General features: G+C 37.2%; 1 protein-coding gene and 1 non-coding gene across 2 annotated transcripts in view; both read left to right on the top strand.

Moving 5' to 3' along the window:
- The first annotated feature begins 1,650 nt into the window (after positions 1 to 1,650).
- On the top strand, positions 1,651 to 1,722 carry trnae-cuc. The gene has a single exon. It is a non-coding gene; the product is annotated as a tRNA-Glu (tRNA).
- Positions 1,723 to 2,122: 400 nt separating this feature from the next.
- The window catches only part of arhgef11 (Rho guanine nucleotide exchange factor (GEF) 11), a 36,121-nt gene continuing 11,345 nt past the window's right edge, over positions 2,123 to 26,898 (top strand). Inside the window, 34 exon segments of the mRNA XM_048185386.1 lie at positions 2,123 to 3,580; positions 6,879 to 6,893; positions 7,390 to 7,481; positions 7,585 to 7,689; positions 9,536 to 9,585; positions 9,685 to 9,742; positions 9,820 to 10,013; positions 10,209 to 10,280; positions 10,366 to 10,473; positions 12,059 to 12,107; positions 12,198 to 12,235; positions 12,334 to 12,423; positions 12,498 to 12,566; positions 13,643 to 13,747; positions 13,833 to 13,931; positions 14,017 to 14,059; positions 14,177 to 14,273; positions 14,515 to 14,637; positions 17,057 to 17,080; positions 17,204 to 17,333; positions 17,829 to 17,922; positions 18,114 to 18,143; positions 18,314 to 18,437; positions 19,941 to 20,144; positions 20,905 to 20,952; positions 21,042 to 21,153; positions 21,155 to 21,191; positions 23,671 to 23,811; positions 25,291 to 25,367; positions 25,461 to 25,586; positions 25,708 to 25,825; positions 25,955 to 25,977; positions 25,979 to 26,134; positions 26,233 to 26,308. Coding sequence (XP_048041343.1) covers positions 3,546 to 3,580; positions 6,879 to 6,893; positions 7,390 to 7,481; positions 7,585 to 7,689; positions 9,536 to 9,585; positions 9,685 to 9,742; positions 9,820 to 10,013; positions 10,209 to 10,280; positions 10,366 to 10,473; positions 12,059 to 12,107; positions 12,198 to 12,235; positions 12,334 to 12,423; positions 12,498 to 12,566; positions 13,643 to 13,747; positions 13,833 to 13,931; positions 14,017 to 14,059; positions 14,177 to 14,273; positions 14,515 to 14,637; positions 17,057 to 17,080; positions 17,204 to 17,333; positions 17,829 to 17,922; positions 18,114 to 18,143; positions 18,314 to 18,437; positions 19,941 to 20,144; positions 20,905 to 20,952; positions 21,042 to 21,153; positions 21,155 to 21,191; positions 23,671 to 23,811; positions 25,291 to 25,367; positions 25,461 to 25,586; positions 25,708 to 25,825; positions 25,955 to 25,977; positions 25,979 to 26,134; positions 26,233 to 26,308 — 2,962 coding nt within the window. The 5' untranslated portion in view covers positions 2,123 to 3,545.

The raw sequence follows: 26,898 nt of genomic DNA, 5'->3' as shown, positions 1-26,898 counted from the left end.
CACCAATTCAGCGCGCGGCCCCTTTAAATCCTCGCGCTCCCCGCCCCCGAGCTCGCGACACAGTTCACACAGCTAATATAACCCTCAAAATGGATCTTTACAAAATGATCGTCATGCATACTGCATGCATGCATCGGATCATGTGAGTATACTATTTATTTGGATGTTTACATTTGATTCTGAATGAGTTTGATAGTGCTCCGTGGCTAACGGGCTAATGCTACACTGTTGGAGAGATTTATAAAGAATGAAGTTGTGTTTATGCATTATACACACTGCAAGTGTTTAAAAATGAAAATAGCAACGGCTCTTGTCTCCGTGAATACAGTAATAAACGATGGTAACTTTAACCACATTTAACAGTACATTAGCAACATGCTAACAAAACATTTAGAAAGACAATTTACAAATATCACTAAAAATATCATGTTATCATGTCAGTTATTATTGCTCCATCTGCCATTTTTTGCTGTTGTTCTTGCTTGCTTACCTAGTCTGATGATTCTGCTGTGCACATCCAGATGTTAATACTGGCTTGTGTAATGCCTTGAACATGGGCTGGCATACGCAAATTTTGGGGGCATACATATTAATGATCCTGACTGTTATGTAACAGTCGGTGTTATGTTGAGATTCGCCTGTTTTTTGGAGGTCTTTTAAACAAAGGAGATTTACACAAGAAGGAGGAAACAATGATGTTTGAGACTCACTGTATGTCATTTCCATGTACTGAACTCTTGTTATTCAACTATGTCAAGGTAAATTCAATTTTCCATTCTACGGCACCTTTAAGTGTTTGCCCGAACTCCCAGCAAGGAACGCAAATCTTTGCGTGGGAACGCAACAGTTTTGCGAGGGAACGCAAATATCTTTGCGAGGGAACGCAAATATCTTTGCGAGGGAATGCAAATATTGTGAGGGAACGCAAAAGATTTAAAAAATAAATAAATAAATAAATAAAATCCCTCCCATCCCAATTTTTTTTCACCACGTCCCTTTAGGTTTCAAGGGGGGTCCCACGGTTTTTGGCGGGGCTCCCCTGGTAAAATTCGCATTCCAGGGGCTAAATATCACGTTATTTTGGGTCGATTCAACCCGCGGACATGAAAAACAACTCGCTGCGACAGTGTAAAAGTAGCCCAATTCCGCGGAAAACCGCGGACTTGGCAACACTGACCTAGGTCATAGAGAATTTGCATTTTCATTCAGTCCATCTTGATTGTGCAAGTGTCTTAGCATAATTTCACAAAGCTGAAGTCAGACCATGCTGTTTTTGCTGTTAATCTTGAAATTATATAATGTAAATTAAAAACAACTGCATGCTAATGTGCATATCTTTGGGATTGAGATAAAAATGCAGTGTTCGCCTCTAATATCAGAGCTACGCACATTGTTTGAAAAAATAAACAACAAATAAATTTGCTTTAAAAAAAAAAAAAAAAAAAGCCAAAAGGTGGGCTCCGCTGCTCATGTGCTTTTGTCGACGCAGCCGGCGCAAGCCATTGTTGCGTTCTGTATGAAAAGGGGCCTTTCTTTCGTCAGTCGTAGCCTAGTGAGTTTATCTTACTTTTAAATACAGAACGTTGCTCGTGGATTTAAAGACCATAACTTAAAACCAAAATCAAATATAACAGGCCTTGGATTCATATCTCCCTGGTGGTCTAGTGGTTAGGATTCGGCGCTCTCACCGCCGCGGCCCGGGTTCGATTCCCGGTCAGGGAACAGCTCTTTTATTTCGTAAATGTTCATAAAAATCTCCACATCTTCTTAATCACAGGTTACTGAATGATTTCATTTGAGTGGCGTAATATATATTATTACATGCAGGTAATCGTTTTTATTGTGAGAATTACAAATACATAGCCCATGTGTCAGTGTTTAAATGAGAAATTTAGACTAAATAAAACAGATTGGTGGAGAACATTGTACAAGAAAATAATTCATTTATTCTACTTAATTTCAACGTGCTGTCTCTTTGTGAAATTTACTAAAAATATCTGCGTGAAAATTCTTTCCACGCCATTTTTCCAGTGTTAAACCTTCCTTGTTTTTCCAGTAAATGGAGAAATGTGACTCGCCGACATTTTTTTTTTCTCCGCGCAGTACCAGAATCCAACCAATAGAGGACGAGCGCGAGTCTGTTTGCCTTCCCAGTGGCCAAACATAAACCCAAGGATGATGGTATTATTCCGGAATGGCGAACGCTCGATCATTGGGATAACACTACATTTAAAGATATGCAGATCACACATTTTTGGGAAACAATGAGAGGATATCAACTTTAAATCGCCATACAGCAAGAGACAGATGCAAAAGACGTGACTGGCCAAGATTCAAGACGTTACGGAGCCGTCTACTGATCAAATGAATCTCGCTGGCCACCAAACGAGCGTGTGTATGTTGCCAAAATTCGGGCAATAATTGCACCCTAAAACGAAAGCCATCCGAGGCGGGTTTATCGCATCACCAGTGCAGAAGGTCGCGTCTGGATCGGGTTATTGCACAACGCGCGCTAGCGTTCTATTGCACGCGCGTGAAGGTGAACGGCAGAGGCCGTCGTAGTCGCGCTCGCGTGCGGCGCCCGTCCGTACGCGGCGGCGGGGATGCTCGCCGTGCGGCCTCGCGTTCACTGGAAGCAGCGGGTCGCTAGCGAATTGGATCGAGCCGAGCGCGCGTCCGCGGTGATTATCGAAAAAAACACGGGATTCTATGGGTTTGCGCATTGCACATCTTTGTAGTAGGTGTTTAGTTGAGTGCGTTGAGCTGCAGATGGTGCATGTGCAAGCAGCTGCAGTAATCTGACTGTCACCACTGTGAACCTTGCTGCTTATGTATTAGTTTAGTTTAATGCACTTTATTTTTCTCCTATCACTGTGGGTTATGTGGCTGCATGCATCCTGCTCTCAAGCCTTTGGTTTTGATAAGCTCCACTTGCACTGCATTGAGATCATTCGCTCCAAAGACCAGAATAACCTTGCTAAAAACACTGAGAGCCGTAGGACCAACTGACTGTGAATCACACCGACCCTTTAAACACTGTACTCGAACACACACAATACAAACAGCAAGGAGTCTTGGCTGCTTCTTCTCATTTGGGGTTGAAGACTGATTGTGTGCAAAGCTGGTGATCTCCGCACTCTGTTAATTAATGTTTTTAATGCGATCCTAAAGTAGAAAGATGATTCAGTCCTCAGGAATCTTTGTTCCGGACACCAACTGGAAGCTTCAGAGATAATACAGAAATGTGGCGTATTGATCCTGCGTGTTTTCTTCAAAGAGTCTTGTTGTTTTGACACTACCAAATACGAAGTACTGAAGTTCTTTCATAGGTTTTGACTGGGCTTATTTCTTAAACGGGACGATGCTGTTGAGGAGGGCCACTGTGTTTTCCCCAAAAGAACTTTGACCCTTGAAGTGGCGAAAGGACAAAACTCACTTTAAGGAGTGGAAAGAGGAAATACAACTAACCCACACTAATGACATGATCACAAACTGACACAAATCACTACACAAACAAACGGACAAACCTCTGACGGTTTGCAGCCATGAGTGTTCGACATCCGACCTCCACGCTGGACAGGTGAGTTAATTTTTTTTTTTAACGACCTTAATTTAGACCGATACTGATTGTTTTTATCTTGGTGTGACGTTTTAAATCATTGTTTTATTTCCGCTTCATGAGACACAACTATACTATCATACGCTTGCAGTAACACAACATGCATTAGTGAGTAATGTTTACCTGTTCCATTCATGATCTCAGCTCTGTACTTCTTTATACAACTAGGTCCTCGAATATGATTGGTCGAGCGGCGTTTCCCGTGCTAACAAACAGTTCAACAAAAGCTAATTGGCCAGTAACTGTCTGATTAGCTGGTAACGTGTGTGTCTGTTCTCAAAATCAGATTTGTGACAGTTAATAATTTCAAATCTGAGTAAATATTCTGTTATGTAAGTGTTTCCATTTAATCAGTTTCGTTTACATTTGCTCATTCAATTGTTAGGTATGAATATATTGCTTTATTTTGGTTGGTCGTCTTAAATCCTGGGCATTTAAACTTATTGGTTTGGCCACCAACTTCAACATCTCACTTTGCAATTGCAATTTTTATTCTTTTTTTAAAACCTGACAGATCTGTTAAAATTATTTTCAGTGAAAACTGACATTTCACAAATGCAGTTGAATGGAGCATTAATAGCGTAATGGGTTAGTTCACCCAAAAATTAAATTTCTGTCATTAATTACTCAACCTCATTGAAGCGATGAGAATACTTTTTGTGCGCAAAAACAAAACAATAGCAATAACAATAATGACTTTATTCAACAATTTCTTCTCTACCCTGTCAGTCTCCTATGCAATTGACGCAGTCAAACGCTTCCGCGTTTTACGCCCAAATGCTTGCTCAGTATTGGCCAACGCTGTTCACGTGAGCACCACGATGCATGCATGTGATGCTGACGCAGGAGCCGCCAATACAGAGTCGGCGTTCGAACGTAAACACAAAGTTTTGCCATGTGTCTTTAATGTTAACTGTGTAGGAGACTGACAGGGTAGAGAGGAAATTGTTGAATAAAGTAATTTTTGTTTTGTTTTGGCACACATAAGTATTCTCGTCACTTCATTATATTAAGGTTAAAGGGTTCGTTCACCCAAAAAATGAAAATTCTGTCATTAATACTTACCCTCATGTCTTTCCACACCTGTAAGACCTTTGTTCATCTTTGTTCAAATTAAGATGTTTTTGATAAAATCCGATGGCACATTGAGGCCTGCATTGACAGCAAGACAATTAACACTTTCAATGCCCGGAAAAGTACTAAAGACATATTTAAAACAGTTCATGTGACTACAGCGATTCAACCTTAATGTTATGAAGCGATGAGAATACTTTTTGTTCGCCAAAATAACGACTTTATTCAACAATATCTAGTGATGGGCGATCAGTGGTTCAGAGCGTGTATCAAACTGCCAAAGTCATGTGATTTCAGTAAACGAGGCTTCGTTGTGTCATAAGTGTTTCGAATTTTCAATGGTTCACCACTGGGGCGCGTGACTTTGGCAGTTTGATACACGCTCTGAACTACTGATTCGAAACGAGATTTGTAAAACTTTGAGGCTTCATGAAGCAGTGTTTTGAAATTGCCCATCACAAGATATTGTTGAATAAAGTAGTTATCTTTTTTTTTTTTTTCTGGCGCACAAAAGGTATTCTTGTTGCTTCATAACATTAAGGTTGAATCACTGTAGTCACATGAACTGTTTTAAATATGTCTTTAGCTTTCTGGGCATTGAAAGTGTTAATTATCTTGCTGTCAATGGAGGCCTCACTGAGCCATCAAATTTTATCAAAAATATCTTAATTTTTGTTCCGAAGATGAACGAAGGTCTTATGGGTGTGGAACGACATGAGGGTGAGTAATTAATGACAGAATTTATTTTTGGGTGAACTAACCCTTTAAGACAGGGATGGGCAACTCCGGTCCTGGAGGGCCAGTGTCCTGCAGAGTTTATCTCCATCCCTGATAAAAACTAACTTGCCTATAACTTTCTACTAATCCTAAAGACCTTGATTAGCTGGTTCAGGTGTGTTTGATTAGGGTTGGAGCTAAACTCTGCTGGGCAGTGGCCCTCCAGGACTGAAGTTGCCCATCCCTGCTTTAAGATGACCAGCAGCGTGGATGCAATGTCATGTGTGAAAGTAAACTGTTTTAGGTTTCCAATTGTAGAAATGCTCTATTCGCTGTCATTTTTTTTATTCCACTAAGTGAAAGTGTTCAATAACAGGTGGGTTGTAATAAGTTAATAGTATTCAGCTGATCATGTGATCTCAACATGATGGCCCTCATGAAGCGACCCGTTTCGTGCAAAATAACCCCTTTTTTCAAACCAGAATGTAATCTCATGCAAGCATATGTGGTATACTGAGTGAACTTGTGTTGATCTGAGAACATTAAGTATGCTTGACTAAGTAAAAGGTATTGGTAAACCTGATATAAAAGTAAAAAATAATAAGAAAAGTCTGATTATCGATAAACAGTTAGCGAACCTCCAAATTCTATTTCCTATTTGCATTAGATTGTACCTGGACTAGCACACAAGCGAAATCATTGTTTACAGTGAAAACACTGGCTAAATTCACTGGTTTTCGTGCACTCAGAAGGTAACATTAAGTTCAAGTCTATGCTTCCTCCAGATCAGTGTCTCACATGTTCTGTGTAACAGTACAGGTTTTTCCATCCAGTGTGCCTTAGTTTCCTTGTTGCTATTTTTATCCTCTTGGCACTTAATTTTCTACTACAGCGTTGTTTGTTGACTGAATGATGGAGTTGCTCTTTAGCAGATTATTCATCAGACATTTCGCTTCATGTGATTATGACCACGTCCACACATTGTCTCTGTGTATATCTGCCTTTCTGTGCTTCTGTTTTGATGTTTGTCTGTGTGTCTTGTTCTCTGTCTCAAGCTCTTGATTTCTCTTTCCCATTCACTTGTTTTTCCTGTGCGTCCACGTCCTGTTTGTGTCATGTGACTGCAGGGCAGCCATTAAGAAACAAACACACCTGCCCAGGTATGATGAACCAAAGTGAAACCAAACACATGTCAGTCATAAACCACAGATTTCCGGTGTTATGCGGTTGAGTAATGATCATTATTTAACCGTGTCAAGACACTTTAGTGCTGAAACATGTTATTGAGCCTCTTCCATTATTAGGAGGAGTTTCATGGGCCGTAAAACGTCTGCTCGTAGCGTTCACACGTCTTTCACTTTCTCGCTCAGTTTTGCTGTCTGTCTCATGCTGTGTATTTACTCTTTCTTTGCATTTCTCTCTTTCTCTTCTGTAATACCTTCCTTTTCTCTTTCATGCGTACTTTAAGTCCTTTTGCTGCTTGGTGAGTTTTCTGATTTTATGTTCCATAATTAGTGGCAGGCCAGGCTAAATATGCCTGTCAATGAAAGATGCATGTTTTGTGTTTGTTTTTTGCTTGACATTTTTCTGTTAATTTTGAGTAAATATTTTGGTAGTTGTTACATCCTTTTTTTTATCATTCATCAATCAGTATGCTCTCAAGACATCAATATTTGCATTGCACATTGAAAATACAGTATCGGTTACCCTTTCTTTATAATGCCAGTGATGGTGTGAAACTCAGGAATATGTCTAAGGTCCTTTCACTTTTGGTTTGATGTAGTTCTCTTTAAGTTCACCAACTTTCAGTTTTATCTTGCATTGTTCATCGATAATGTCCAATGCACTTCCTTCACTGCTTCGTATTTCCTTGCTTTTTTTCAAGTTGTCCCTTTCTCCTGCTCTCTGGTGCCCAAGTTATTTGTTTCCCCTCAAGCTTGTTGTATTAATTTTGAAATCTCATTGTAAATGTTTCTTAGGTTGAGCAGTTTGACACTAGGAGACTCGGAGCGCAGATCTTCTCCTGGCCAGCAGAGGGAGGCACTGTCTGATCTCCCCTCGGACAACACAGGTAATGCAAGAGGAGCATTTACATATGCAAAAGCTAGGCATAATTATATGACATTACTTTTTTTTTTCTTTTTTTTTTTTTTAAATTCCTGTTTGTTTCATAGGGACGGGTTTAGTCCAAAGATGTGTGGTTGTGCAGAGGGACAATCTGGGGTTTGGCTTCACCGTGTGTGGCGAGAGAATCAAACTAGTGCAAAATGTTCGGCCAGGTAACACATACATGTACACTAACATATAAAAGTTTGTAGCCAGTAAGATTTTATTTTTTTTTCTAATTAATGCTTTTATTCAGCAAGGATGCATTAAAGTGCCTCTATTATGCTATTTTAAAGGTTCCTAATGTGGTTTTGGAGTCTTCTACAATAGGTTTACATGCATTAAAGGTTGCTGAAACGCTTTAGTTTTCTCATAATATACATTGCACCTCACCTCATTTTTTTAAAGAGTGAAATCGGTTCGAAGAGTCATACTGTGTTTGAAATCGCCCCCATACCCTCATTCACTATTCCCTACATTACTCCACTTAAATAGTCCACTGAAGGAGTGAATGAATGCGAGTGAGTGAATTTAGACACTGAGTTCACCGGAAGGGCTGCCGCTTTGCATAGTTTGTGCTTGCTGTTTAACATTTTAGCAAATTTAGTAGGAATTAAAAGATTCCTCTTGAACTCTGTCATGGAAACTAGCGTGCATAAACCGTAATTAAACAATTTATCAGTTAAAAAAGAATTTATACCTGTATGGACTTCACTCTGTAACCACATTGAATCAGCAGTTTGGTAAATGGATGGATGGATGATTCAGCTGCGGGCGCCATCTTCAGGCGAGACGAGGGAATTCATTCAAGTATAACACGCGGCTCTCATAGTGTATTATGGGTATTCTCTAGCCGTTGAGCGTACATCAGTTTCGTTATTATGGTGCATTGTGGGATTGAATGAATGCACTTAATATATCCACTATGGTTTCGGACACCACTACAAATGCTGTCCCCTCAAATAGTGCCCTATTTAAGGGTGTAGGGGGCGATTTCGGACTCAACCTTAGTCTCTCTAAACCCCTCCTTTCCGGCAGTCTACTCTGCTCTGATTGATCAGATGGTCCAGTCTGTGATTGGTCGGTACCCAAACACCATTAACGTATCTGAAATTCAGCTCTTCCTCAGCACTTGATACACAGTGATAGGTACAGTAACAATGGCGTCGATTTTGAAGTCTCATCCAAAACAGCATCTTCTTGACATGTTGACAACACAAACCAAACTCTTCCAGACTTAGCTACAACTACAGTGTTTGTGGGTCAAAGTAGACATCATTCAAGGGCAGCCAATGAAGACCATAGGCTGCCATTATGCAAATTTGTTACATTGTTATGTAGGTATGTAACAGGAAGTCAGAGTGGGATTGTTGACGACTCATTTCAGGCAGTTCAGAATCGATTATTTCTTTTAGAAGACGATAACTTTATTTGTCGTGCACTTTGATCGTTGAAACTTTGGAGACTTTTACATTCACAAACCGCTATATTATACACTATATGAAAGGTAATATTCAAAAAAGCATAATAGGAGCACTTTAAATTAAAGACATATAGTGTTACAAAAGGTTTCTGTTTCTAAAAAATGCTGTTGTCTTGAACTTTCTATTCATTGAATCCTAAAAAAATATATAAAATGTATCAGTTTTCACAAAAATATGAAGCAGCACAACTGTTTTCAAGATTGATGATGATAATAAGAAATGTTTCTTGAGCAGCATATTAGAATGATTTCTGAAGGATCACGTAACACTGGAGTAATGATGTTGAAAAGTCAGCTTTGCATCAAGGAATAAATGACATTTTAAAATATATTAGAAACATAACAGTTAAATTAAATTATAATAATATTTCACTGTTTTTGCTGTATTTTTTTAAGTAAATTCGGCATTAGTGAACACAAGGGACTTCTTTTCAAATCTCACTGACCTCAAACTTTTGAACAGTAATGCACCTAGATCAACCCTATCAGACAGTAAACAATTATGACAGTCAAACCTGCTTCCTTTGGCCTCACAGGTGGAGCAGCGGTCAAAGCTGGGGTTCAGGAAGGAGACCGAATCATTAAGGTATTCTCAACTACAGCACACTTTGGCATTGTAAAACATAAGTGATAATATTTGAACTAATAACTAACCTCATATTTGTTGTGTCTTTTTGCTTTTCAGGTCAATGGTTCGGTGGTTTCATCCATGTCTCATCAGGAAGTAGTAAAGATGATCAAATGTGAGTCTGTTAGTTGGGCATCTTGTTTTTGAAGTCGTGAAGCGTTTCATTGCTGACGTGTTCTTTCCCTCGGATAGCTGGGACATATGTGGCGTTAACTCTTCAGGGCCCGCCTCCTTCAGCCGCGTCCGTCCCGCTTCAGCCCCTCCCTACTGACCTCTTGCCCAATCACAGGACAGCACTGGGTGGCGAAGCCCCACCTCCTCCTCTTACCCCACCCACAGGAAGCAGTACCCCAACTCAGAGAATCACAGGACCCAAACCATTACAGGTGCACCATGACTAAGACATTTGAAGGCTAGAATTTTTTTGATGTAAATGTGGGAAAACTTGAACAGGGCTGTACATTTGCCACTCTGTGAATATTAAAATGCAAATAGACAATTGAAATATGAAGTTTGCATGTTCTGTGTGTCTCTATGTGAATAGAGATCATCACTTTAATCTTGTTCTCCATCATTCTCAGGACCCCGAGGTGCAGAAACACGCCACAGAAATCCTCAGAAAGATGTTGGAGCAGGAGGAGGCAGAGCTACAGGTATGAGTTCAGTGTTCCTGTCACGTGTGTGCTGTCATGACACATTTAAACCCATCATAAGACCTTTGCTGCCCTCACTGTGCAGAACCTTCTGGAGGAACAGTCTCGAAACCCATCTCCTTCACTTGAGGAACGAATAGAAAGTGCCAAACGAAGAGCCAATCAAGTCAGAGTGAAGTTCCAGCAGGATGTGGTGAGATTTGTGCTTAACTTATTTCATTGTTCCTTGTTTATTTTTCATTTCTCTTATTTTGCTTATTTAAGTGATAAGCCACAATGGACTAGGTCAGCTAGTGTGTGTGTATGTGTATTTAGTGGTTTAGTCCACAATAAATCAAAATTGGCTATGTTTTTACTGTGTATTTGGTAGTGCACTTTTACTAGTCTTGTGGTCATGTCATTCCACACCCGTAAGACCTTTGTTCATCTTTGGAACAGAAATTTTTGATAAAATCTGATGGCTCAGTGAGGCCTCCATTGCCTGCAAGATAATTAACACTTTCAGATGGCCAGAAAGCTACTAAAGACATATTTAAAACAGTTCATGTGACTACAGTGGTTCAACGGTAATGTTATGAAGCGACGAGAATAATTTTTGTCCACCAACAAACAAAATAACGACTTTATTCAACAATATCTAGTGATGGGCGATTTTAAAACACTGCTTCTTGAAGCTTCGAAGCTTAATGAATCTTTTGTTTTGAATCAGTGGTTTGGAGCGCATATCAAACTGCCAAAGTCACGCCCCCCAGTGGTGAACCATTGAAATTTCGAAACGCTTATGACACAGCGAAGCCTCGTTTACTGAAATCATGTGACTTTGGCAGTTTGATACACGCTCCAAACCACTGATTCGAAACAAAAGATTCGTAAAGCTTCGAAGCTTCATGAAGCAGTTTTTTTAAATCACCCATCACTAGATATTGTTGAATAAAGTCTCTATTTTGTTTTTTGCTGCACAAAAAGTATTCTCGTCGCTTCTTAACATTAAGGTTGAACTACTGTAGTCACATGAACTGTTTTAAAATATCTTAATTTGTGTTCTGAAGATGTACAAAGGTCTTACGGGTGTAGAACGACATGAGGGTCAGTAATTAATGACAGAATTTTAATCCACAAAAAGTGTGTGTCTTTGGAATGTTAATTTAAAATTTGAAAAATGTAGATTTTAAATTAAAAACTTCTCTGGAATTAAATTCCTTAATTTCAATCTTTGATAGCATGTGGAAAAAAAACAGAGATGGCGTGAAGGCGGTTAAAATCAGTCACCGCCCTGTATTTTTTATTTTTTTTTCCTTTCTTTTTCTTCCCCCCCAAGCTATTCTTTTTACTCACAAATACGACAGTTGGTTTGAAGTTATATGAAGTTGTATATAAATACTGAAGTTGGTCGCATCTGATGTTTTCCACAATTTTAATTAGCATGCTTTGCTTTAGTTAAGCCTAAATACTTCTTTTTACATGTACCCTTTTTTATGTACAGTGCATGTGACTGTTTTGGCTATATTATCATGGCGCTTACAGTTTTTTAGCATTTTGTGTCATGCGTGTTGTATTTTAAGACTGGATAAAATGGCACGTTTCTGGTCAGTTCTGATGCGCTTTTGGAGCGCAATGTAAATGCTCAGTACGAAACACACTTATGTTCATGTGAACCTAAATCCAGCCTAATTATTCAGGGCTTCTTTAAGATAAATTAGTTGATTAGCTGGTTTTGAAAATACATAGTTTTGCTCATGGTCAGTTAATTTGTTTAAACCACTTCTTCTCTTTTCTAGGATGGCACTCGATCTGAAGCTGTTGCTAACTATCTCACAGCTGGAGAAGGTCAGTGGAGTTCAGTATGTTGTAAGACTGAGCTAATATGAATTATTCTCATTTTTGATGTTGTACCTGTTGTCTTTCCTGTTTGAGCAGGTCGGTTATCGATGGACTCCAGTGAAGGAGATGTCGAGGTGAGTTTAATTAGCTTCTTTTGAATTTTATTTGCCTCGGAAGCAAACGTCCCCATCCATTTGCCCAACCGTTTCCCATCCTCCATCTCCCTGTTTAGGCGTGTGAGAGTCCCTTCTCTTCCCCCTCCACCTTCCTCAGGAATCCCCTGCTCCGCCGGCAGGGATCCGACACGCACCCCTCAGACTCGGTGAGACGCACGCTTGTTTTTCCGTAGCGCATTTGGTGTTGAGCCTTGAGTCTGACCATCTTGTGTCTCTTCAGGGAGGAAAGATGCAGATCATTGGTCCAGAAGAAGAAGAAGAGGAGGATGATGGTTATACGATCAATGAGGTGAGAGAGTCAGTACTAGTGTACTTATTGCATACTTCACAGTATACAGCCGGGTTTCCCAAATTGGGGTTTGTACGTTGATGAAAGGGTAGTAATTAAGGTGAGAAACATTGTTTTTTTTCATGCACTGCTCAATTTTGAGATTTTTGGTTTTTGATAACGTGTCGCTTCAGACTAGTGGAAAGAAAACATCAAAAATATACCTTTTTAAATGTTTATTTTATTGCACTTTGTCTATTTGTAGGTTTCAATTACAGCATATCTTTAAAGGCCATTTTTTGAAAAATAATTGTTTTTCTTCACTTCAGCAGCTTTACATACACCAAACTTTTTTTCAAATAGTATTATTCTTATCTATATTCTGAAGTGTTTTACTCAGGGGTTTGTTCAAATTTACTTACCCTGATTTAAGACATTTTATTACTAAAAACATATACTTTTGCATATTTAAACCAAACCTTTCAGAAAACTTGGAATACAAAAAAATCTTTGCAATTCTTATTGTGATCAATTAACTGACTAACTTTATATTACAGACATAGTAAGAGTCCGAATTCAGCATTTGATTTTCATTTTCATTTTAAATTTATATATTAAAGTTTATTTAGTCAAATTTCAGACTTACGCTGGAATATAGAACTCAAAAGTAAAGTTCTAAAACCATTTTGGCAGTTTAATCAAATGAGTCAAAATGTCTTGGAAAAAAAAATTGTCATTCTTAACTAAAACTAGTACAATTTTTTCATTAATTGAAATAAAGCTGAAATAAAATTAAATATTAGATTAAAAACTTAAAACACTTAAATGTGAAATGTTGTTAAGTTGAAGTGCTAAAATGACCAAAAGTGAAATAAAAATATTAAACCCCCCCCCACCAAAAACTAATAAAAATTACAAAAAAAAAAGTATAACAAAATTACTAAAACTTCAACTATTTAAAAATAAAGGCTAATTAAAAATTTTAGTAATATAATCAAATGTATAATACCTTTTTTTTTGCTTCACTGGGATTGTAGTTTACATGTAGCCATTGACATTAGATTAATCTTGAACTCTTTCCCACTGTTTATTATAAGATGGACGGGCCGTTTCAGGACATAGAGCTGCTGAAAAGTCGTCCGGCACACATGACGGTGTTCATGAGATACGTGTTCAGTCAACTACTGGATCCCAACCCACTGGTCAGTGCTGCTTAAAAAATATTAATCGTGTTGTATGAATAAAACATAAATTCTCATGTGCGTGTTTATGTTGATGCGCGTCTAGCTGTTTTACCTGTGTGTGGAGGCATATCTGGGCTCGAGCCCGAAAGACGCCCGTTCGCTCGCCCCTCAGATCTGCTCACACTTCCTGGACCATGATGCTGTGAGTATCTGATTTACAGCAGATTCAGATGCTGATACTGATTTTGAACTTTTCTGTATGACTGTCAATTTCTGATTCTTTTCAGCCTCTGAAGATTAAAGTGCGTGAGGAGTTTTTGACTGATATAGGTGAGATTAAGTGCAATTTTTAGAGCTCTTGAACAAAAACCTCAACTAGACCGCCTGCAGACTGATGTTAATGTGATGGAGCTTCAGTTAAAGAGGTTTTTGTTTGGGTTCATCTAGAGAATCGCCTCCACGTGCAGGAGGACATTCGAGGGCCGCTCTCTGAACTCCAGCAGCAGGTGCTTCCAGACATTCAAGACCAGCTTCAAGACTACAGGTGTGTCTCCTAATGTTTGTTCTCTAATGACTGCTTCTCTCATTTCATTTGATCTTTCAAAAATTACAGGTTATTTTAAGTCTGAAATGTCCAGCTGAAACAAACAATAATCTTTTCATAGTGTTGTAGAAGCCATTGCTTGTAGTTATTTCACATCAGTTAAAGAAGTAACACACACACACACAAACTGTGTTTTGGTCTTTATGGGATGTAAAATGTACCATGTTCTGTTATGATTCAGGAATAAGCAGACGATGGGTCTGGGTTCTCTGTTTGGAGAGAGCGACCTGCAGCAGTTAGACGGAGACCCTGTGAAAGAGAGACAGGTGGTGGACAAACAGGTGGTGGCGCTTTGGGAGATCCTGTGAGTTACACTTGAAAATGACCTCAAAGACCACATGAGCTCAACACTGCAGTGTTTTACTTGTGCTAATAGATCATTCATCACTGCAGGTTATCCTAAAGACAAAATATTTAATCAGATATCTGCTCTCTGAAAAAAAAAAAACTTACTTGTGGGTATAAACAGCCATCAAAATTAGTAATTTTGTTGTAATTTTATTGTAATTTTACAATTGCTCTGTGTAAAAAAAACAAAACAAAAAAAAAAAAAAAAAATAAAAAAAATAAAAAAAATAAAAAAAATAATAATAAAAAAAAAGTGTTTTATTATAGTAGTTGTTATTATTATTATTATTATTATTATTATTATTATTATTACAACAGCACAATTATTATTAATAAATTTCTTTATTGCTTTACTTTTATGATTAAATTATAATAATTATTATAACATTTTTATTTGTATAGTATTATTTTAATAATTTTAATACATTTTTATTGGTCTATTTTTATAATTTAATAATAGTATTATTAGTATTTATTAATAATAATAATAATAACAGCACAATAGTATTATTACTATAGTAATACTTTAAAATGTCGTGTTGTGTTTTTTGCCAGAATAGAAGGAACAGGACTTTAGTTTTACCAGATCCCGGCAGCTTTCACAGAAATCAAAAAGATAATTGTGGTTGAAAGCAATACGGCGTACAGATGGACGGAGACGATCATAAATAATGCTTGTGTTTAGTGCAATTATAATAATTATTATAATGGTGTGTTGGTTTTATCTGCTCAGTTTCTGTTTTTATAGCAACTTTAGCACTATGCTTAAAGTTAAACAAACTACAGCGATAGATGTGTGTGCCATCCTTTATGGGCTCTTAAAATATCCACATTTAGCCATAATTTTAGCCCAGCGTTATACATTAGACAATAAGCCTTGACAAAATCCCCGAACACCTGAAAGTAATTCATATGTTGTCTAGGAAATTCAAAACTTATAATTTACAAAAATAATAGTAATTATTCGGACAGTTCTGAACCTTCTTCTATTTATTAATCCTCCTAATAACGCTTGTCAACAATAGTGTCTCTTTTTGCCTCCATAACTTTTTAATAGTACAACAGTACAATAGTATTATGTATTTTTATTATTATTATTATTATAGTAATTTCTATTTTAATTTAATTTTATAACTTAATAATAGTAATATTTATATTATTAAATACTCAATTTTTATTGTACAATAGTATCACTTTATTAATATTACTGTAATGCTGTACTATAAAATTAACAATGTACTTTTATTTTTTACAAATTTAACAGTACAATAGTATATTACTATAATAATACATTTATTTGTTGGTTTAATTTTTGTACTTTAATAATAATAATAATTATAATTATTATTATTTTTCTTGTTTTTATGGAACCTATTCAATGATTATAAAGCACATTTGTGAATGTAGTCTGAGACAGCAGAAGCATATTTTAAATCAATATTTTAAAATGTATCTGTTATAGTTAAGCAGGGAAGAGGAGAGGCGAGGATCTACTCGAAGCAGTTTTGTTGAAGAAATGCACAAAGATAATCCAAACAGGGAAGACGTGAACAAAACAAGAAATGTAAATCCAAACAGGGAAGATGATGGTAATCCAAACAGGGAACAGAAACACGACAACTTTACCAAAAACATTTAAAGACAACGACTGACCACATACTACTGAAAAACAGGGAGATATATATATATATATATATATATATATATATATATATATATATATATATATATATATATATATATATATATACTCAGACTAACTAGAGTAACAGGACACACCTGGGGATGTGATCAAGGGGAACCGATGAGCAAAAGAACTACAAAGGGACTACAAACAGACACAGGAAACTAAGGCATGAAACACAATAAAAGTCCACACAAAACACAAGGTAACATTATATTCCTGGGGGACATAAAGAAAAGGGACACCTTTTTGTCACCTTTTTACATCTGGTTAATAGGCACTAGAATCTGTAAGAGAAATGTACTTTAGAGCAGCAGCAAAACTTATATTGAAGCCCACACAATTCAACATGCTCCATATCTGAAGAACCAGCCTCAAGTACAGCAGTCAGGTCAGATGATACGGAAATATAATTAAAATGAGCAAGCAGGAGTTACAAAGGTCCCGCAAACAAATGACACGCCTCGAAGTAGACCTGCTCACATGACCCAGACAGACATAGAGCAAAAGGTCACATGACAGCTGTACACACAACATGAGGCGTCCCTCATGGACGTGTCACGGGACCCTCGCAAATCTCAATTTAAGACGCGCAACTGCTTCGCTTTTATAAATAGAGCTTTGTTTTACAGTTCAGGTGTGTGTGAGTGTAAATATAATTATGCTAAAATTGTGTTTTCTTCCCTTACAGATCAAAACATGAGGAGGACAGAAGGTATGAAGCTTACTTATATGGCTTGCAGTGATTTATGTGTAAAGATGTGAAATATAAATCAGTATTATATTATATTATATTCTATTATATTTACAGTTATGTTCCCGTGTGTGTGTCTGTCAGTTCTCCGCTAGCATCTGCGGTTCTTCTGTATCTCAGACACTCGGGCATTAAACTCAGAGACTCTAAAGTGTTTCCTGGCTTGATGTCCGAGAAGGAAAAGTGGCTTCCATTCTTTCCCAAAGCTAAAAAGGTAAAATGAGTCAAGTATTTCTGTATTCAAGTATTTCTGAAAAATGTGATAATTAGGTCAAATGAATTGTAATGTTTATATTAAAGGGATAGTTCACCCAAAAAAATCAAAATTCTGTCATCATTTACTCACCCTCAAGTTGTTCCAAACCTGTATGTATTTCTTTCTTCTGCTGAACAGAAAAGAAGATATTTTGAAGAATGCCGGTAACAAAACAGTTGATGGGCCCCATTGACTTCCATAGTATGAAAAAAAAAAAAAAAAAAAAAAAAAAAAAATAAATACTATGGAAGTCAATGGGGTCCATCAACTGTTTGCATTCTTCAAAATATCTTTAGTGTTCAACAGAAGAAAGAAATTCATACAGGTTTGGAACTACTTGAAGGAGAGTAAATGACAGAATTGTAATTTTTGGATCAACTATCCCTTTAAATGACGTCCTATAATTATAGTACTTAGAGTTCTTACTGTATTGGCAATATGTTCAATGCACAGCTGAGCAGCGCAAAAAGAGAGAAGGATGGAGAAGACAAGAAACGAAATCCCATACTGAAGTACATCGGGAAACCCAGGAGCACATCTCAGTCCAGTAAACAAACACGCACACACACAGTTGTTTCAGTTGTTTCACCTTTTGTTTGAGCCTGTCAGTCATTCAGTGTGTTTATTTTGAACCACATTTTCTTTGACACTTTAGTTGTAAATGCTGTACTTTATATTATTTTCAGTTTGTTTTTTTTCATTGTTTGTTTGTTCATGTTGGTTTGTTTATTTCTCCAGCGTTCCATGTTCCGTTGTCCCCCGCTGAAGGTAGACGCCCTTTTCTTTTCCATTTTCATTTATTTCGTTTGAGTTACAAACCCGGTGAAATCACTTTTGGTATTTTTTAGTATGTTGTGTAACAGATAAACACATTTGTTATGTAAAACATTCCTGTTGGAGCAGGAATATTGACGACATGTCTTGGTTTTCGTCCGTAGTTCGTCCAGGCAGCGTGCGAAACATCATCCAGCAGTTTGAGAGTAATTCAGACTCCGTTGAGGACGGAGATGTTGAGGGACAGCGATTGTCTTCAAGCAGCTTTGGAGAGGACAGCATGGAAAGGTTTGTGTTTTTATCTACACTGAGAAAGGTTACAATTATGTGATCATTCTCAAATTGCGACTGTAACCACAGTATGTAAATATTATATTTGCAAATACTGTACATTTGCAAAGTTGTTAATAATAACAGACTTCTTTCAACAGATTTCAATAGATTTCAACATTTCTCATATAAATATAAATTTGTATATACATTTTTAATGTATTTGTTTAACTCTATTAATGTAGATGATTTGCGTCAATTCAGTCTTCAAGCATGGAAATAACCTTCATATAGAATTTAAATTATAACAAGTTATTAGAGTGTTTAATTAGTAATATTTTTCAGTAAGGTCCCATTTGTTGGAATTAGTTTAGTAATAACTAATATTAACTTATTACTAATACATTTGTTACAGTATTATTAATCTTCATTAAAGGTCCCGTTCTTCGTGATCCCATGTTTCAAACTTTAGTTAGTGTGTAATGTTGTTGTTAGAGTATAAATAAAATCTGTAAAATTTTAAAGCTCAAAGTTCAATGCCAAGCGAGATATTTTATTTAACAGAAGTCGCCTACATCGAACGGCCAGTTTGGACTACATCCCTCTACTTCCTTCTTTAATGACGTCACTAAAAGAGTTTTTTGACTAACCTCCGCCCACAGGAATACACAAGAGTTGCGTTTGTAGAGTGTGTTTGTCGCCATGTCATCGAAACGCTGTTATTTTCATCCCGCAGTCCAATCACCGGGTCTGATTCCGGCTCACATTGATAGGGTAAAATTAAAGACATGTTTACAAGAACACTGAGCGCGTGCATCTCCACGTTATGGTAAGAGGCGTGACCTTTCCGGGCAAGGTTCGCTAAGCTGCTGTCGAATGCTGTCGAATCACAACACAGGAACCGCTGGCACAATCAGAACTCGTTACGTATTTCTGAAGGAGGGACTTCATAGAACAAGGAAGTCATCAGCCCGTTTTTATGACAGTGGAAACAGCGGTATACAGATAAGTAAATTATGTGAAAAATACTGTTTTTTTTTACACGCGAAACATGAACATGTTATATTGCACACTATAAACACAATCAAAGCTTCAAAAAAACACGAAAAACGGGACCTTTAACATTAATTAATAAAAATGCTTGCTCTGGTCCATTAAACAGTATTAACAGATACAACGTAAATTATTTTACATTTTTAAACATAAACTGTGATTAATAAATGCTAATTTTTCATTGTTAGTTTATGGTAACTAATGTTAACAAATGGAAACTTACTGAAAAATGTTACCATTCAAGAATTAATATTTTATTATATTGTTACATTGTGACACTTAACATAATTTTCATTATGTTGGGTAGTTGTTGCTTAATATGTTCATGAACTTTTAACAACATCAACATTTTAGATTAAAATTCCTAATTAAAATAAATGAAAAACAATTAATATGAGCGTGTGTGAAATCTTCAGAATATGCAGAATGGAGTGTTTTAAATTTGCATTTATTTATTCTCTTTCTCAGTCCAACCATATCGGTGCGTTTGGCTCGCAGCGAGTCTTTGAAAGCTCAGGGGGAGGGGCGTCGACGAGGAGGCGGGACGGGGGTGGAGTCTGTCCCGCGTTCCCGTAGCGACGTTGACATGGAGGACTGTGAGGAGAGGGAGGGGCCGGGACTGAGACCGTTACATCACAGTGCCTCGTCTTCAGCTTCCAGCAGCTCCGCACGGTACGAAATACATTTACGTTTGCTGGTTTTGCAGATGCTTTTTTAATACAAAATGACAAGTGAGGAATACAGCAAGCAATTCATCGTGAAGAGGCAAATAAGCACAAGAAGTGCTCACAATACAAAGTCTCAGACATTGCTTAGAGTAGCATAAGCTAGGATAGGGAGGGATTAAAGGAAGTGAAAGCATAGATGATTTTTTTTTTTTTTTTAAATTTTATGATGAGGTTAATTGCTCACAGTTAAACACAAGTCTCAAGGACAATAACTATAACACACACAATGCTAAAAGGTTAAACACAGACAAATGGCAGAAATACATCATGCATTTAGAAACAGAAGCATGCCTGGGTTGAATAGAGAGAGTGTGTGTGTGTGTGTGTGTGTGTATATATATATATATATATATATATATATATATATATATATATATATATATATATATATATATATATATATATATATATATATATATATATATAATATATATATAATATATATATATGCAGGGTTGGGGAGTAACGAAATACATGTAATGGCGTTACGTTTGCTCATTACGTTTTGTTCGTTGCTCATATGTGTGCGTGTGACCTTGAAGTAATCCAAAAGTAATCAGATTACATTACTTTCATATTGTGGATTATGTTACTGAATACTTTTTTATGAAGTAATTTGTAACTGTAACGGAATACATTTTTATAGTAACCCTCTCAAGCCTATATAAATATAATCAGTTTCTAACTTTATTTTATTATTTCAGATCGTTTGAGAACCCGACACCACCGTACACGCCTCGTTCTCAGCGAAGGTGACGTCCCGCAGCACATATTCTCGGCCTGCAGTATATGCACTGGTTCCTCTGTTTCTCTAATCTCATTCTCTATGGTCTGTCTGTAGGGTTGTGGACACTCCAGTGGCTCTGTTACCGGATGCTCCGGCTTTAGAAGAGGACGTGATCGACTCTCAGAACTGGCAGGAGACGGTGGAGCCGCATGTACTGATGTCACTTCACTTCACGAGAAATCGACAGACAAGCCGTCATTTACGGTACACGCTTGCACATGCGCACACAAAAATCAAGAGTTTTATGCCACATGCACTGATGCATGAGAGGTGTTTGACTGGCTAAAGGCAGTCTGGTTGGAAACCTGTTTGAAAACAGAAATTTTCCAGTTATGTTTGTTGCTGTTTTGGTGCATAAATGAACACACTTAGCAAAGCATTCATTTTTCCAGGTTCAATACAACTTAAGCTCTATGGTACAGCATCTGTGACATGATGTTAATTAGCACTGACAGTGATTTTAATAACTCAATTTTTAGGCAGGAAATGGGTAATTTTAGTAAGCTTTGGATAAAAGCATCTACTAAATTAGTAAATGTAAATGTAGTAAGCATACAATGTAGTATATCAACAAGTCTTAAGGCCCGCCCCGTTCACACCAAGAATGCTAACTTTAAACATAACTATAACGATAACTATTAGCATCGACACCAGCGCACAATCTGTTCTGTTCATTATAAGTGCGAGCTGTAGTTTTGTCGTCTAGCTCTAGCATGAATGAGCACATTGTTAGCATTTTTAACCCATTGCTTGGGCAATTTAGTATGTTGTTAACATGTTTTAGCACATTGCTAGTGTAATTTAACATGTTGCTAGCATGATTTAGCCTGCTGCTAGCATGTTTTAACACATTTTTAGCACGCTTTAGCAAGCTGCTAGCATGATTTAGGAGTTTGCTAGCATGTTTTAGCATGTTGTGATCATGATTTAGCATGCTGCTAGACACATTTCTGCTTTTAAACCCTTGGCTTTCATTTGTAATTGTTTATTTGCATTGCAAATACATTGCTGAAACTACATTGTTTTACTTTAATTATTTCTTTTAAAAAAATGAGGAAAACATCGCAATTATTCTCTTTGCTAATGGATATTATGCTAATGGATATTATAGAGCTGAACTTGTACTGAGCCTGTGTTCAGCTTCATTTTACGCGTGTATGTTTAAAATGCAGTCAGCAGAAGCGGTGCTGACCCTGAATTACTAAAATGTGACATTTACTTTTTAATAACAAGCAACTGTTCGTGGAGTAAACCAGATTTGTGCCTCATGTAAATTTTCACCCATTTTGTTGTCGGCATCTGAATAAAGTAATCCAATCACCAAACAGTCTGACAAAACATAGTTTTCTGAACTTCTTTAATAAATGATATTAAGCCTTCAAATGTCAATAAGTATGTTTACAGTGTGTTTCCAAATGTACGGTGTGAAATCTCAATACCTGACTTCCTAGTATTAATTACCAGCCCAGGGTGAAGCATAAACTGTGGGAAATGCTAGATAACCCGGGGTTACCTTTCACTCGGATTGTCTAAAATTGTTTGTAACAGATCCATAAGGCGTCTGTCAGGTGTGGCTCTGTGACTCTGTAATGAGAAGCGGTTCTCCTCAGGCAGGAGAAATGAGCTTTCTGACAGTCCCAGACATGCCCGTCTCATCATTCTGAAGCTGAGATGTAACCATCTGTGTTTTAAGATGATATGTGTATGAAAACGATGCCAATCAAAGTCATTTATGATCTCAGATGACCTTAAGTCTCAGACTACAGTGTGTTTATGGGTAAAATGGAAGCAGCATGTTTTAATTTGAATGTTTTTAGGAAATTGTAACCCAAATTCTGAGACTGTTTTGAGACGTACATGTCATGACAAAACTCAATACTGACTGTGTTAACAGAATCAAGACAGAATTGAAGAAATTACACTGTCAGATCCTTTAAAGATTAACTGTCTTGGTGTATTTTATATGGCATCTACTTAAAGTATCACTAAAAATATTGCTTGTTTAGTGTAACCAGTCTTAACCAGAATGAAATATCAGTTATTGGTGTTATTAATGCTTTACACTAGCTATGTTTCCATTGATGTATTTTTCTGTGAATTTTGGGATGTTAAAAAACACTGGATCGGAACACCATTATGCAAATGAAATCCTAAAGTGCACATAAAAAACGCATGTTCTCAATTGAAGCGGATAATTTTTTAATCTGATAAAAACTGTCCTAATCCGATGGCAAGAAAAACATGACAACATTTTGTTATTGTGTTTCATCTGCACACTTGAAAGTCATTTATCATACAGGGGGGAAAAGAAGAGTCCAGCTTTGTGCTAGTTTTCCATTAAATAGTGATTTTGTTACACTTAGGATTGAAACCAGTGCTTTATTTGCAAATGTTTTATGTGATATTCAAATTTTTAAGTTAAATTTGCAACTTTAAATGGAAACGGCTACTGTTCCGTCCTGTTATGGTAAAAATACCCTAAATTTTAAAACAAACAGAGATAAATTACATTACAGATCAAATCAAATGATTTAAGCATGCACACTCTACACATAAACATAAAAACCTTTCCATTACATGAATAGTTTGGATTGTATTATTTTAGCCTCAGATGGTTTCATATCAAGACGTTTGCACCTGGCTGACATGCTTTAATTTCTCGGCTGTGTTGTTTGTCCTGTAGAGCTGTACACCACGGAGGCTTCTCACCTGCGGACGCTGAGGGTTCTGGATCAGGTGTTTTATCAGAAGATGCAGAGCGTCCTCAGTCCGGAGGAGCTGTCCTGTATCTTCCTGAACCTGCGTCAGGTCTATGAACTACACGGTCAGTGGTCACGCATTTCTACCTCTGCTTGCGGTGACATTTTTGCAGTTTGAGTCATTTTAATGGCAAATCAGCTCAATTTAAAGCAGAATATCGACTTTGGATGTGATTTTCTTCAAAACTTAAGATGAGACACTATAGGCAAAAACTGTTTTTTCATGCACTGATCAATTTTAAATTTTGGGCTTTACATAACGTGTCGCTTCAGACTGGTGGAAAGAAAACATGCAAAATATATTTCTATAGGGTTAGTTCACCCAAAAATTAAAATTATCCCATGATTTACTCACCCTCAAGCCATCCTGGGTTTATATGACTATCTTCTTTCAGACGGATTCATTTGGAGATATATCCTTAGTCCTCCAAGGATTATAATGGCTGCCCAAATTCTGAAGACACAAAAAAAATCCATCCATAAAATTTATCCATATGACTCCAGGGGGTTAATAAAGGCCTTTGAAGCAAATTGATGCGTTTGTGTAAGACAAGTATCCTTAAAGGTGATAGAGAGGATTTTTTCGTCGACTGAGAATCCAAAGACTGTTACTGAGTATTTGAAATGAGCGCATGCGTAAGAACAACCCCCCTCCTTCACAGCTCACTTCAAAGGAACGCCTCCCAAAACTCGTGCACGAGTATTGGAACATGAGTGATTACCACCGGCATTCGCTGTGTCGTGTTTTTTGGATTCATTATGTCGGACTCACCGCAGGTTACTCATAATCTGCAGTTGTTACTCCTGTCTCCTGACAAAAACACTGCATGCGGCGCCTGTGGAGTGTGGAAAGTTACTGGAGCGCGCAGCCGCGCTCGTCTCTCACAAGGAACGTCACGGCAGTGATTGACAAGCCAGAGGGCCGATCATCGCGTAAACGATTGGCTGATGTTTTTAAGGCCCTACCTCATGCACAGATGATGTATATTAATATTATTCCTTTCAGTGCACCTAATAAATAGTCTTTTATCAGTTAGTAAAGACAGTTTCAAGTAATATTGCAAAAATGTATAAAACAAAACAAAACAAAACATCCTCTTTAGCACCTTTAAGGCACAGATGAATCATTTATAATAAATACTGCAATATTTCTTTAAAGCTGCAGTCCGCGATTTTTGGCCCTCTAGTGGTTAATAAACAGAACTGCACGCCTTCTTGCTGGAAGAACATTGTAGCCTGGAGCTACTTTTCTCCCTGTATGTCTATGCCGAGTCACACAGTTACTTTGATACTCTGCGGCGGGTCCTACCAGTCCGGTCTGAAATAGTCCAGAATATAAACACTTATTATAAGTGTACCATAATGATTCAGGGTTAAGACAAAAACACGGTTTGGAAAATAGATTCATGTTGTACATTCTCATTATATAATTTTTGTAAATTTTGAACACAAAAAAAGTTGCGGACAGCAGCTTTAAATAAAAAACAAGAATTGTCAATTTTGATCTTAAGTACTGATGTACTATTGTTGTTTTTCTATCCCAGCGAACTTATGCGAGTCCATGAAGAAGCGCAGGGAAACGCCAATCGTTCAGGGAATCGGTGACATCATGCTGGCTCAAGTGAGTGACTCCTTCCTTAACACTTCTCCTTTTGTTTGTGAAGCATATGAGCATGAAGCATATACACATGCTGTATTTGTGTGTGTGTGTTAGTTCGAGGGAGAGGCTGGAGATCAGTTTGAGGAGCAGGTGTCCCATCTGTGCAGTCAGCAGAGTCAAGCGCTGGAGCTCATCAAGAACAAGCAGCGCAAAGACCCTCGATTCTCCCACCTCATACAGGTAACGCATGCATCGCATCCCTGCCGCGCTTCTCCCTGATCATACATGGATAATGATCAAGCAGTGCAATTATTTTGACTGTATGATGTGCTGTGGCATCTGACGCTGTGATGTTTGACAGGAATGTGAGGCCAGTCCTCACTGCCGCAGGTTACAACTAAAAGATCTGCTGGTGTCTGAGATGCAGCGCTTGACTAAATATCCACTGCTGCTGGACAACATCATCAAATACACAGAGAGTGAGTGAAACGCACACAAATCAATTATGATGTGTTGTGTACATGCAATTCTGCCTTAGATTTAGGCTAAAACAAGGTATCTTAGAAAGCATCGTTTTCTTATTTGTTTGTGTGTGTGTGTGTGTGTAGTTTCCTCTCCTGACCTTGCAGCTGCTGCAGAGAGCACAGGCCTGTTGCCGCGGGATTCTGCAGGCTGTTAACGAGGACGTCAGGGAGACAGAGCACCGGCATAGGCTCAGCCAATACCAGCGCAGGCTGGACCTCACGCCTCTGGAGAGACAGGCCAATCCCGCCGCAGCACAGTTCAAGGTACGAGCCTGTTCTGTGTCCTTCACATGTCCCGTACGCCTCATTAAGGACTGTAATATCGTTCTTCATGCTGTCGCTTCTCTCTCGTCTTCTCACAGAATCTGGATCTCACCACTAAGAGGATGATCCATGAGGGGCCGCTCACGTGGAAAGTCAGCAAAGACAAAGCCATCGGTAAAAATGTTCAGTGCAGATGGACGTATCAGAACAGAATCATACTGCTAAAATTAACTAAAAATCACCATGTTAACCATAGTGTTCAAAGTTGACTTCAAATGTACCGTTTATATAAAAAATAAATATTCAGGGATGTGTTTTTTTTTTTTTTTTTTTTTTTTTTTTTTTTTTTTTACAATACAATAATGTTATTGCAATAGTAATATTTATTTATTCATTTAATTTATAGAATTTAAATAAAATAATAATGATTATTATTATTATTATTATTATTATTCAATGGGGAAATTTCTTTAATATTATTATTGATTATTATATTTATTATGATGTTGTTTACTTTAATATAAAATAAATTAGTATATATTTTTGAAATTGTATATTTGAATACATTTTAAAGCAAATGATCTGTAAAAAAATATTACTTTTGCTATATATATATATATATATATATATATATATATATATATATATATATATATGTATGTGTGTGTGTATAATATGAAAATTTGTTTCATTTTCATAATTTAAATAATATAAATTTTTTTAAAAATATATTAAATTATTATTGCTTATATAATCATATTCAA

The sequence above is a fragment of the Megalobrama amblycephala genome, linkage group LG3 (genome assembly GCF_018812025.1).
Source record: "Megalobrama amblycephala isolate DHTTF-2021 linkage group LG3, ASM1881202v1, whole genome shotgun sequence".
In the NCBI taxonomy this organism is placed as follows: Eukaryota; Metazoa; Chordata; class Actinopteri; order Cypriniformes; family Xenocyprididae; genus Megalobrama; species Megalobrama amblycephala.
Note: the sequence above shows the minus strand (reverse complement) of the source record. Positions and strands in the feature narration are given on the sequence as shown.